This window comes from Chironomus tepperi, unplaced genomic scaffold (genome assembly GCF_022539635.2).
Source record: "Chironomus tepperi strain 1889 unplaced genomic scaffold, CSIRO-AGI_Ctep_v1 contig_458, whole genome shotgun sequence".
In the NCBI taxonomy this organism is placed as follows: Eukaryota; Metazoa; Arthropoda; class Insecta; order Diptera; family Chironomidae; genus Chironomus; species Chironomus tepperi.
The window spans coordinates 84346-97290 of NW_027226580.1; the positions used below are offsets into that span (position 1 = coordinate 84346).

Genomic DNA, 12945 nt, shown 5'->3' on the forward strand with positions numbered 1-12945 from the left:
TTTCAATTCAAACTTTTCGTCTTCATCACTTTTTCAAAATTTTGTTCCTTAATTTTTCTCAAACTTTTAGTACCAAATGAAAATTCAGCATAAAAGTTTAAGAACCTGAATTTTAAATAATTTTGGTTTTTGAAAATTTCAGAAGATCAATAAAGTTTTTTCATTCATTCAGCCATAAAGTTAGTCGGGGATCAGCATGAAGTCATCAATTTACATACGTTGGACTTTAGCTTTTTGGATTTTTTGGTTATTTTGACGTCTGACACATTTTGTTGGATGTTCCAACTTGATTGTCTTGTGTGTTTCGTGTGTCTTGAAGTCTGGATCATTTCCTCTCTTGTGTTCTCTAACATGATCCTTAGCTTCATGTTTGCTCATGCAATGGACATCGAAGAACTTGTTGTCAGTCTCAGCTGCCTTGAACTTATTTGGGCATGTTGGAATCTTCCTCTTTGTGAAGCAGACTTCGTTGTCACGTTCTATTTTACGGACACGTTGTTCTGGTAAGATTTCATTTGGACGTGGACGTCCATTTTCCATTGATTCTGAGCTGCTGCTGCTGCTGCTTGATGAGCTTGAGCTTGAGCTTGATGAACTTGAGCTGCTTGATGATGATGAGCTTGAGCTTGAGCTGCTTGATGATGATGAGCTTGAACTTCCTGACCATTTTGGACTGTGTTTTGGTGTTTTACGCCATGCTTCACGGTCACCGATGATATTTCCATAGATATACTCAACTTCATAACGTTGGGTCTTCATTGCCTTGTTGTGTGCACTCTTGGCATCAGCTGAGCATGAATCATCAACGATAGCCCATGATGCAGCAAAGTTGTCAGAGTTTCCGAAGACTTTTTGGTCTGGTGCTCTGAATTCGTCCATTTCATTTCCATTGTTGCTTCCGCAAAGTCCATTGATATCATCACGATGCTTGTTGGTCTTTGATGTGATAATAGCACGACGTCCATCAGTTGTCAATTCAAGTTCTCCGTCACGAACTTCAATGCGAATTTCACCATTCTTAAGTTTATAGGCACGGATGAGTGGTGTATCTTGAGCATCTTGTCCTTGATGTTCCAAGGCACGGTCAGTTTCCAAATGTTGTTCTTGTTCATTCAAGAACAATTTAGCTCCATTTCCTGATCCTTCAACTCTGATGATTTGATCTTCACCATTTTCTTGTCCAATGACGATTGCGAATTCTTTACGATCACGATCTGAATGTGGCATTTGACGAGTCAAGACAGCAATTCTTTCGCTTTGATCTTCGTTTGAAGATTGGATTCTGTTTGAAGATTGGATTCTGCTTGATGATTGGATTTGGTTTGTTGTATTGTATTCTTCTTTTGGATTTGTGATCATAGCTACATGCCAGCATTGTGGAACTTCGAAGTCATATTGGACATTGTCGAATGTTTCGATTGAGCTTTGGTCAATGACGCAGGTTGCTGTAAAATAGTAAATCGGAGGTTAAGCTTTTGTCAAATAGAACTTGATGAAAATCAGGAATAAAAACTAAAGAATGTGGGATTCTCAAGGGATATATGTCTGTTTAGAGGGATATGTAGGAAGCATGATAGAGTTTACTTGGTCCTGAGAGTGGGCATTCCGTTTTGGACAAAATGTTTGGAAACTTACGTTCATCAGCATCATTTGTTGCATATCCGACCATTCTCTTGTATGGGCAAGAATCTTCTGGATGGAAATTGAAGTATTTACTGAAGCATGATGGAAGTTCGATGTCAGCAAAGACTTTTTCAAAATGTTGTGTTTTGACTGTCAAATTCATTGTCTCGAAATCAGCTGAATGAAGGAAATCTAAATAGACCTTCTTGTTATCACTGTTGCCTGATTTTGATGATACTTCATAGAATGAAAGATATCTGTAGAGACTTCCGCGTAAATGTGAAGCAATTTTATTTGACCATTCCTTTTGTTTGGATGAGAAGTTTTCGTATTCAATTTCATGAGTATATCTGTCGTAGATTGAAGCTTGGAAGATGGCATTTCTGCATTCTTCTTGGAGCCAGTTTCCGACCTTCATTTGCTTTCTGCATTCTTGAGCATCTTCTGATTGTTCAACTTCTTGTCTAAATTCATCGGTTTGGATTGCTTTACCCTTGATTGTAACCTTAGCCTTCTTTGGTTCATTTGTGTTTCCAAATTCAAATTCAATTCTCATTTTACCGTCATCTTGTGATTTCAATGCATCATCGAGGCTCATTTCTGGTACATTTGGTGCTTGAAGGAGAACACGGAAGTTGACTTCCTTGTTGTATTTAACAGCATCGACATTGGTATTGACAATAAGACGCCAGTCATGGCTAACCTTGCTTGTTCCAGCAACAAAGTTTGAGACAAATTTAGTCTTTGTACTTCCGCTAGCATCAACAAATTTAACTTGAACTTGAGCTCCCTTAATTTCAGCATTGTTCCATGAACCGCCGAGTTTGTTGAGTTCTTGACGAAGCTTAAGCAAATCTTGGTTTTGCCATGGCATTGTCTTTTGTGTGTTCTTTGGATGTTGGAGTTTATCTTCATCTTCGAATGATTCCTTCTTTTCAAGTTGAACTTGGATCTTCATCTTTTGGGCTGATGATACTTGTTGGTTTGTGAGGACTTCGAGTTTCCAGTGTTCGCTGCTGTCGACGCCTGTGACGTATGAAACAAGACCAGCATAGTTTCCTGCGCTGTAGTGTTCCATGAGCTTCTTTTTGCAAAGTGGATCTCTTTCGTAATTGACATTAATGTCAAGAACTAATCCAGTTGATCTTTCACCAACACGTGCATGAATGTTCTTTTGTTCAGCAACTGAAACAATTTTTGTGTCATGATCAGCATCGAAATCAATTGTAGCTTCAACACTACGACGTTCAGTGTATGGCCATGATGACATGTGCAATAAGGTAGCATCCTTGGTGTCCATGTTTTCGAATTCAGCACTGACTTGTGATTTAACGAGATCAAGATTGATGTTCATACGAACTGGTAAGCGGATTTGAAGTTTCTTTTGGATTCCAGCTGAATATCTTTGCTTATCAAAGACTGTTGTGAATCCAACTTGAGCATCGATTTGTGAGGCATAGAGTGAATCCCATGTTCCTGATAATGTAGCTTGTGTTGGTGCACCTTTGCCATCAAAGTTATATTCTGGTGGATTTGTGGCAAGACGAAGTTCACCACCTGAACGGACAACAGTTGGTGTTCTATGGACGAATGAGAATGGAAGACCTGATGCAAGTGGGAAGCCAATTTCAACAACTTCTTGATTGAAGATCTTGCTGTAATCAAATTGATGTCCTTGTGATAATTGTTGGGCAACTCTGTGAAGATATTGTGGGATCTTTTCAATGGTTTCATTGTTGAATGTCCAGAATCTCTTCAAGTTGTTGACTTTCATTAAGATTTGTCCTTCTAATTGTTCTTGTTGTTCTGATTGGAGATCCAAAAGTCTTTCAATTTCATCAAGATCGAATCCTGATTTCTTTGGTTGATTTTCTTGTGGTTGATTCTTGTTCAATCTGTTCTTACGTTGTCCTGAGGTGAATTGATCTCTGACCATATCAATCATTTGATCGACACTTGAGATCATTGCATGATATTCATTCCAGCGGTGCTTATATCCACCCATATCTTTTGTGAGTTGGAATGAAGCGACCTTTGGGAACAAACTGTCTTCACTTCCGATCTTTGCAGCATGAAGTGTGTAGGCAAGATTCATTTCGTCCATAATCCAGTCATGGATATGAATGCGTGAGTTTTGGACACCTTCTGGAACATCTTCTTCATCATCATCGAGAAGTTGACGAGCATTTTCAGCATTTTCTGCAAGTTCACGATTATCTGGATGGTCAAGTTCAGCAGCAGTTTCGAGTGCTGTACGGACAGCATGTGCAACTTGTTGTGATGGTTCTTGGTTAGCCATTTCAGCTAAACGTTGAAGCATCTCAACTGGTGGATTGGTTCTCATAAGTCCATAGATGGCAGCAACACGTGTTTCATAACGTTCAGCAGCATTTTGGTAGACACGGAAGAAGATCATGCGGGCAAGTTTTGGATGAAGATTGGCAAGCTTGTTGAGTGATGTGATGATAGCAAGACGTTGGAATTCTGTAGCTGGTGCTTTTCCTTCCAAGTATGGTTCGAAAACTTCAAGGATTGCTGGATGTCCCAATTGTCCTAAGGCACGGATAAGAACTAACATGCGTGAGCTATCACCGTGTTTTGAGGCTTTCTTCATTTCAATATCAAGATATGGTATGACTTTAGCTTGAACAATGTTGAATTTTCTATCAGCAAGACGTCCATAAGCATGAACTGGATAGAATGTATGAGCAGATTGGTTGTTGACTTGTGCGAAGCTTAAGAATCCACTGAGGGCAAGGAGTGATGCTGAGGCCAAATAACTTTGTTTTTGGACTTCATCACATGTAGCGAATTCAAAGAATTCCTTCATAAGTTCTTCAGTTGGATAACGGATTGTCTTAACTTGTCTTGCGATCAAGTTTGCAGCTTCAGTTCTCATGACTTTCTTGTCCTTCTTAATCCAGTTAACAATGGTACCGAATGAGGCTGGTGTACCTGCTTCAGCGACTGCATCACGATATGTTTTCCATACAGCCAAGTTCTTTGCATCCTTTGATGATTGAGCTGGTTGTAAATTCTTTTCATCAGCATAAAGTTGATTACCAACTTCTTCAATTTCCTTTTGGGTCATGATTCTGACAAGTGTAGCAAGTGTGTTGAACTTTCTCAATGTTTGTTGTTCTGGCATTGTATTTGGATCTTGTAATTGTTCACCGATTTCTTGTGCAAGCTTAAGAGCCTTCTTTGGTGCATTAATTTTATCTTGGAGTAAAGAGAAAACTGTGAATGGTGCATTGACTGGCTTGTTGCTTCTTGGACGATCAGCGTGGAATTCTTCACTTGAGGAGTCTGACATTGATGATGAATCAGAATCAGAGCTTGAATCAGATTCGCTGCTTGAACTTGATGAACTTGAGCTTGATGAGCTTGAGCTTGATGATGAGCTGCTTGAGCTTGAGCTACTGCTTGAGTTTGAGCTTGATGAGCTGCTACTGTCACTGCTGCTGCTGCTGCTGCTGCTTGATGAGCTAAGTGGCTTGTGTTGTTTGTTCTGATCCTTCTTCAATTGTTGTTGTTGTTGCTTTTGGTTTGGTGCATTACGACGTGAACGCTTCAATTTGTTTTGTTGATTGGCATGTTGCTTGTTCTTTTGTTGTTGGTTCTTTTCGTCACTTTCTGATGATGAGCTTGATGAGCTTGAATCAGAGCTTGATGATGAACTTGAGCTGCTGCTTGAGCTTGATGATGATGAGCTTGAGCTGCTTGAACTTGAACTTGAGCTTGATGAGCTTGATGAAGATGAGCTTGATGTATAGTTTTGAACACGATTGTTATCAGCTGCAACATTGTTGTATTGATAATACAAGCTTGTACGGACCATATCATCTGTTCTGGCTGGAACATCATTCTTATCATCACGCAATTCAATCAATGTAACATTGACACGTGACACAACCATGGCTTTATTGGTGTTATATAATTCAGGACTGACAACGACTTTGTTGACGGTGATTGATGATTGGATTGTGAAGTTTGAGAGATGTCCAGTAAGGATTGTACGTTGAACATTTGAGCGTGCAAACCAATCACCCATTTTATTGGATCCTGGATGTTGTGAGCTCAATGCAGTGATTCCGAAATGATATCCAAGATTAACATCACAGTCGCTTAAGTTTGTAGTCTTGACGACTTCAATGAAGCTTTGTCCGTCTTTCTTGAGATTTGGCATTGGAGCCCATTCTTGATTGGCAGCAACTTGATAGTCTGGGATTGGTGAGATGTCATATAAAGTCTTACATTTACCATGGACTGATGGTTCCATAGTCTTGTATGCTGCAGTGTGTGTTTCATGATCAGGCAATTGATTGCGTCTGCATTGGATCAAGTTTTGTGCTTGTGTATCAACTTGGAATTGTGAGACAATTCCCTTGAGGATATTAGCTTGATCATTTGAGACATCCTTATCGAAATACAAAGCACGGATTGCTCCATTCTTCAATTCAACATGGAATTGTTTCTTGCTGATTGGCATTTGTTTCCATTGAGCAGTCTTTGGTGCATCTGAATCCCAACCATCAGCCATCTCATCATTGACTTGAGCATATTGAGCATCACTCAATTGCATAACGACATTGTCGCGGTCACGTGGACGAACTGAGAGGCGAGCTTTCATCATGATACCAGCATATTGGTCTTTCATATCAGGTAAAGCAGCAAGAGTACGGCTACGAACACGATAAATGTATTCCTTATCCTGATTCCATGCTCCATACCAGCGACGGGATGATTGTTGTAATTGATTCTTTTGTTGGTTTTGTTGATGTCCACTCTGTTGACTTGCGAGTGCCAAAACTGAATAAATAATAAATTTATTTAATTTTAGAATCAGGCTACTTTGATTATTATCACTAAGAATTTTTTGCTGACATTTTCAAATTGTTATTTTTTCAACTTACCCAGCAAAGTGCTGATTATTAAGAAATATTTCATCTCGGTCGTCTTATTGTAATCACTTCAATTCACTTCTGTTGTACTGATTGACTATACAGATGATGGGAAATGAATGATGATCTCTATGCAATTGTCTATGCTTTTTATACTCAAAACTTTCCCCACTTTTCACTGAAATTTTCCATTCAATCTTTTATTCTTCTTATTAAAAGTCTAATCTTGCAATATAATGAATCAAGATCGAGTAAAAATAGTTAACATAGGCACAATAAAATCACATATAGAAATGAAAATGCAAGTCTTGCAAATTTAATAAAGTTCAATATTCGCGATTATTTTTTCCTGAATGAGTATATTGGAACAGGATAGAAACAGCTTGAGTTTAAGGTTGCCTACAATAAAGTTGATTTGATTAAAATTGCATTTACTGAATAAAATACTTTGATGCTGTTGAACTTGAAACTATTTTAAAAATTTGATGAATATAAAGTTTTCATGCGCGTGCTGCTTTATTCTGAATCATAAATCTTGAAATTTATTGAAATCAAATCAGCTATTTACTATAATGAAGGAGATTTATCTTATTATATTGAAGAATGATTTTATGTTGAAATTGAAAATTTAGTCTCCGATTTTATGTTTTTGCCTGTCTTTAGATATAAATGATGATTAAGCTGTATGCCGTCCATAAGCATGTGCGACTTAAATGTTTCAAAATTTTGCCATGGTTCCATAATTTGGATAGCCATAATGATATTAAATTTCATGGTCAACTTTGTGCTCAATAATTCGAAATTTTTTAAGTGATGATAATCAGATTTAAAAAAAAGTTGAATCCTCTCTAAGATATTCAAATATACAGTAGAAATTAATGATTTATTCATCGAAATAATTGTACAATTTAAGGTGATTATAGAACATGAGCCTTGTCTAATATAACATAATGTCGCTTAAAGAAAAACCGGCACTGCATCTGCTGTACCATGAAGCATCAAGCCTTGCTTCATATTGCTTTTAGTTAGCAATTTTGAATGAAAAATCGTAGCAGGTAAAGCAGTATGTGGAAAATATGACTATAGATAGGTCGACTGAATTATTGTACTTTTATAATATTGAACTTTCTTGCTTGATGCTGAGTCTTGATAGAGCCCTAAAATGTTCCAACCAATTTATAAGTCGAAAATTTGAAATTTTTGACAATTTATTCATAAAGCTAAATATCATCTTGCAACGAATATATTAACAATTGCTTACAACTTATAGACAAGAAGCTTACTTTCAATTTAGACATTAATGATAATGATGAAGTAAAACATAACAATCTTAATGCGATATAAGTTCTAAATTGTTAACATTCAAAGTAATCCACAATAGACATTCAATGTGATTCTCTTAATCCCAGTCACAATCTATAGTATGGTGACTGTCTGAATTCTTGACGATCTAAATGTTTTGACCATTTAAGAAATTATTAATATAAATTTAATAATATGAATTCAAGCCCTAATAATTTATCCAAAAATTCAAAATTTTCGACTTTTAAGTTAGTTGGAACTCGGGGCTATAAAATTAGGGCTTTATCAAGACTTAGCATCAAGTAATAAAGTGCAATATTATAAAAGTACAATAATTCAGTCGACCTACATATTCATAGTCATATTTTCCACATGGTGCTTTACCTGCTACGATTTTTCATTCAAAATTGCTAAACAAAAGCAATGCGAATCAAGGCTCGATGCTTCATGGTACAGCAGATGCAGTGCCGTTTTTTTTAAGCAACATTATTTTATATTAGGCTCAATGCTTAATTTTAAGTACAATTACGATGGATAAATCAAATCACATTGTCAGCTTTGAATATCAGAGATGATATTATTGAGGATTTAAGCAATATTATGCTGCAAATTTGAAACATTTAAGTCGCACATGCATATAGACGGCATACAGCTTACCATCATTTATATCTAAAGACAGTCAAATACATAAAATCAAAGACTAAATTTTAAATTTCAATATAAAACCATTCTTCAATATAATAAGATGAAAACCCATTATAGTAAATAGCTGATTTGATTTCAATAAATTTCAAGATTTATGATTCAGAATAAAGCAGCACGCGCATGAAAACTTTATATTCATCAAATTTTTAAAATAGTTTCAAGTTCAACAGCATCAAAGTATTTTATTCAGTAAATGCAATTTTAATCAAATCAACTTTATTGTAGGCAACCTTAAACTCAAGCTGTTTCTATCCTGTTCCATTATACTCATTCAGGAAAAAATAATCGCGAATATTGAACTTTATTAGATTTGCAAGTCTTGCATTTTCATTTCTATATGTGATTTTATTGTGCCTATGTTAACTATTTTTACTCGATCTTGATTCATTATATTGCAAGATTAGACTTTTAATAAGAAGAATAAAAGATTGAATGGAAAATTTCAGTGAAAAGTGGGGAAAGTTTTGAGTATAAAAAGCATAGACAATTCCATAGAGATCATCATTCATTTCCCATCATCTGTATAGTCAATCAGTACAACAGAAGTGAATTGAAGTGATTACAATAAGACGACCGAGATGAAATATTTCTTAATAATCAGCACTTTGCTGGGTAAGTTGAAAAAATAACAATTTGAAAATGTCAGCAAAAAATTCTTAGTGATAATAATCAAAGTAGCCTGATTCTAAAATTAAATAAATTTATTATTTATTCAGTTTTGGCACTCGCAAGTCAACAGAGTGGACATCAACAAAACCAACAAAAGAATCAATTACAACAATCATCCCGTCGCTGGTATGGAGCATGGAATCAGGATAAGGAATACATTTATCGTGTTCGTAGCCGTACTCTTGCTGCTTTACCTGATATGAAAGACCAATATGCTGGTATCATGATGAAAGCTCGCCTCTCAGTTCGTCCACGTGACCGCGACAATGTCGTTATGCAATTGAGTGATGCTCAATATGCTCAAGTCAATGATGAGATGGCTGATGGTTGGGATTCAGATGCACCAAAGACTGCTCAATGGAAACAAATGCCAATCAGCAAGAAACAATTCCATGTTGAATTGAAGAATGGAGCAATCCGTGCTTTGTATTTCGATAAGGATGTCTCAAATGATCAAGCTAATATCCTCAAGGGAATTGTCTCACAATTCCAAGTTGATACACAAGCACAAAACTTGATCCAATGCAGACGCAATCAATTGCCTGATCATGAAACACACACTGCAGCATACAAGACTATGGAACCATCAGTCCATGGTAAATGTAAGACTTTATATGACATCTCACCAATCCCAGACTATCAAGTTGCTGCCAATCAAGAATGGGCTCCAATGCCAAATCTCAAGAAAGACGGACAAAGCTTCATTGAAGTCGTCAAGACTACAAACTTAAGCGACTGTGATGTTAATCTTGGATATCATTTCGGAATCACTGCATTGAGCTCACAACATCCAGGATCCAATAAAATGGGTGATTGGTTTGCACGCTCAAATGTTCAACGTACAATCCTTACTGGACATCTCTCAAACTTCACAATCCAATCATCAATCACCGTCAACAAAGTCGTTGTCAGTCCTGAATTATATAACACCAATAAAGCCATGGTTGTGTCACGTGTCAATGTTACATTGATTGAATTGCGTGATGATAAGAATGATGTTCCAGCCAGAACAGATGATATGGTCCGTACAAGCTTGTATTATCAATACAACAATGTTGCAGCTGATAACAATCGTGTTCAAAACTATACATCAAGCTCATCTTCATCAAGCTCATCAAGCTCAAGTTCAAGTTCAAGCAGCTCAAGCTCATCATCATCAAGCTCAAGCAGCAGCTCAAGTTCATCATCAAGCTCTGATTCAAGCTCATCAAGCTCATCATCAGAAAGTGACGAAAAGAACCAACAACAAAAGAACAAGCAACATGCCAATCAACAAAACAAATTGAAGCGTTCACGTCGTAATGCACCAAACCAAAAGCAACAACAACAACAATTGAAGAAGGATCAGAACAAACAACACAAGCCACTTAGCTCATCAAGCAGCAGCAGCAGCAGCAGCAGTGACAGTAGCAGCTCATCAAGCTCAAACTCAAGCAGTAGCTCAAGCTCAAGCAGCTCATCATCAAGCTCAAGCTCATCAAGCTCAAGTTCATCAAGTTCAAGCAGCGAATCTGATTCAAGCTCTGATTCTGATTCATCATCAATGTCAGACTCCTCAAGTGAAGAATTCCACGCTGATCGTCCAAGAAGCAACAAGCCAGTCAATGCACCATTCACAGTTTTCTCTTTACTCCAAGATAAAATTAATGCACCAAAGAAGGCTCTTAAGCTTGCACAAGAAATCGGTGAACAATTACAAGATCCAAATACAATGCCAGAACAACAAACATTGAGAAAGTTCAACACACTTGCTACACTTGTCAGAATCATGACCCAAAAGGAAATCGAAGAAGTTGGTAATCAACTTTATGCTGATGAAAAGAATTTACAACCAGCTCAATCATCAAAGGATGCAAAGAACTTGGCTGTATGGAAAACATATCGTGATGCAGTCGCTGAAGCAGGTACACCAGCCTCATTCGGTACCATTGTTAACTGGATTAAGAAGGACAAGAAAGTCATGAGAACTGAAGCTGCAAACTTGATCGCAAGACAAGTTAAGACAATCCGTTATCCAACTGAAGAACTTATGAAGGAATTCTTTGAATTCGCTACATGTGATGAAGTCCAAAAACAAAGTTATTTGGCCTCAGCATCACTCCTTGCCCTCAGTGGATTCTTAAGCTTTGCACAAGTCAACAACCAATCTGCTCATACATTCTATCCAGTTCATGCTTATGGACGTCTTGCTGATAGAAAATTCAACATTGTTCAAGCTAAAGTCATACCATATCTTGATATTGAAATGAAGAAGGCCTCAAAACACGGTGATAGCTCACGCATGTTAGTTCTTATCCGTGCCTTAGGACAATTGGGACATCCAGCAATCCTTGAAGTTTTCGAACCATACTTGGAAGGAAAAGCACCAGCTACAGAATTCCAACGTCTTGCTATCATCACATCACTCAACAAGCTTGCCAATCTTCATCCAAAACTTGCCCGCATGATCTTCTTCCGTGTCTACCAAAATGCTGCTGAACGTTATGAAACACGTGTTGCTGCCATCTATGGACTTATGAGAACCAATCCACCAGTTGAGATGCTTCAACGTTTAGCTGAAATGGCTAACCAAGAACCATCACAACAAGTTGCACATGCTGTCCGTACAGCACTCGAAACTGCTGCTGAACTTGACCATCCAGATAATCGTGAACTTGCAGAAAATGCTGAAAATGCTCGTCAACTTCTCGATGATGATGAAGAAGATGTTCCAGAAGGTGTCCAAAACTCACGCATTCATATCCATGACTGGATTATGGACGAAATGAATCTTGCCTACACACTTCATGCTGCAAAGATCGGAAGTGAAGACAGTTTGTTCCCAAAGGTCGCTTCATTCCAACTCACAAAAGATATGGGTGGATATAAGCACCGCTGGAATGAATATCATGCAATGATCTCAAGTGTCGATCAAATGATTGATATGGTCAGAGATCAATTCACCTCAGGACAACGTAAGAACAGATTGAACAAGAATCAACCACAAGAAAATCAACCAAAGAAATCAGGATTCGATCTTGATGAAATTGAAAGACTTTTGGATCTTCAATCAGAACAACAAGAACAATTAGAAGGACAAATCTTAATGAAAGTCAACAACTTGAAGAGATTCTGGACATTCAACAATGAAACCATTGAAAAGATCCCACAATATCTTCACAGAGTTGCCCAACAATTATCACAAGGACATCAATTTGATTACAGCAAGATCTTCAATCAAGAAGTTGTTGAAATTGGCTTCCCACTTGCATCAGGTCTTCCATTCTCATTCGTCCATAGAACACCAACTGTTGTCCGTTCAGGTGGTGAACTTCGTCTTGCCACAAATCCACCAGAATATAACTTTGATGGCAAAGGTGCACCAACACAAGCTACATTATCAGGAACATGGGATTCACTCTATGCCTCACAAATCGATGCTCAAGTTGGATTCACAACAGTCTTTGATAAGCAAAGATATTCAGCTGGAATCCAAAAGAAACTTCAAATCCGCTTACCAGTTCGCATGAACATCAATCTTGATCTCGTTAAATCACAAGTCAGTGCTGAATTCGAAAACATGGACACCAAGGATGCTACCTTATTGCACATGTCATCATGGCCATACACTGAACGTCGTAGTGTTGAAGCTACAATTGACTATCGACTGCCGATCATGACACAAAATTCGTTTCAGTCGATGAACAAAAGAACATTCATGCACGTGTTGGTGAAAGATCAACTGGATTAGTTCTTGACATTA

At 37.5% G+C, this 12945-nt stretch overlaps 2 protein-coding genes across 2 annotated transcripts; one reads left to right on the forward strand and one right to left on the reverse strand.

Moving 5' to 3' along the window:
* Positions 1-210: 210 nt before the first annotated feature.
* LOC139099029 (vitellogenin-A1-like) lies at positions 211-6298 on the reverse strand. Its single transcript, XM_070651423.1, has 2 exons — positions 1636-6298; positions 211-1445 (listed from the first exon to the last, which is right to left on the reverse strand). The coding sequence occupies exons 1-2, from the start codon at positions 6281-6283 to the stop codon at positions 211-213; spliced, it is 5883 nt and encodes a 1960-aa protein (XP_070507524.1). The 5' UTR covers positions 6284-6298.
* Positions 6299-9112: 2814 nt separating this feature from the next.
* On the forward strand, positions 9113-12933 carry LOC139099030 (vitellogenin-A1-like). The gene is made up of 2 exons (XM_070651424.1): positions 9113-9146; positions 9251-12933. Exons 1-2 carry the CDS (start codon positions 9113-9115, stop codon positions 12931-12933), a joined length of 3717 nt encoding a protein of 1238 aa, XP_070507525.1.
* Positions 12934-12945: the final 12 nt, after the last annotated feature.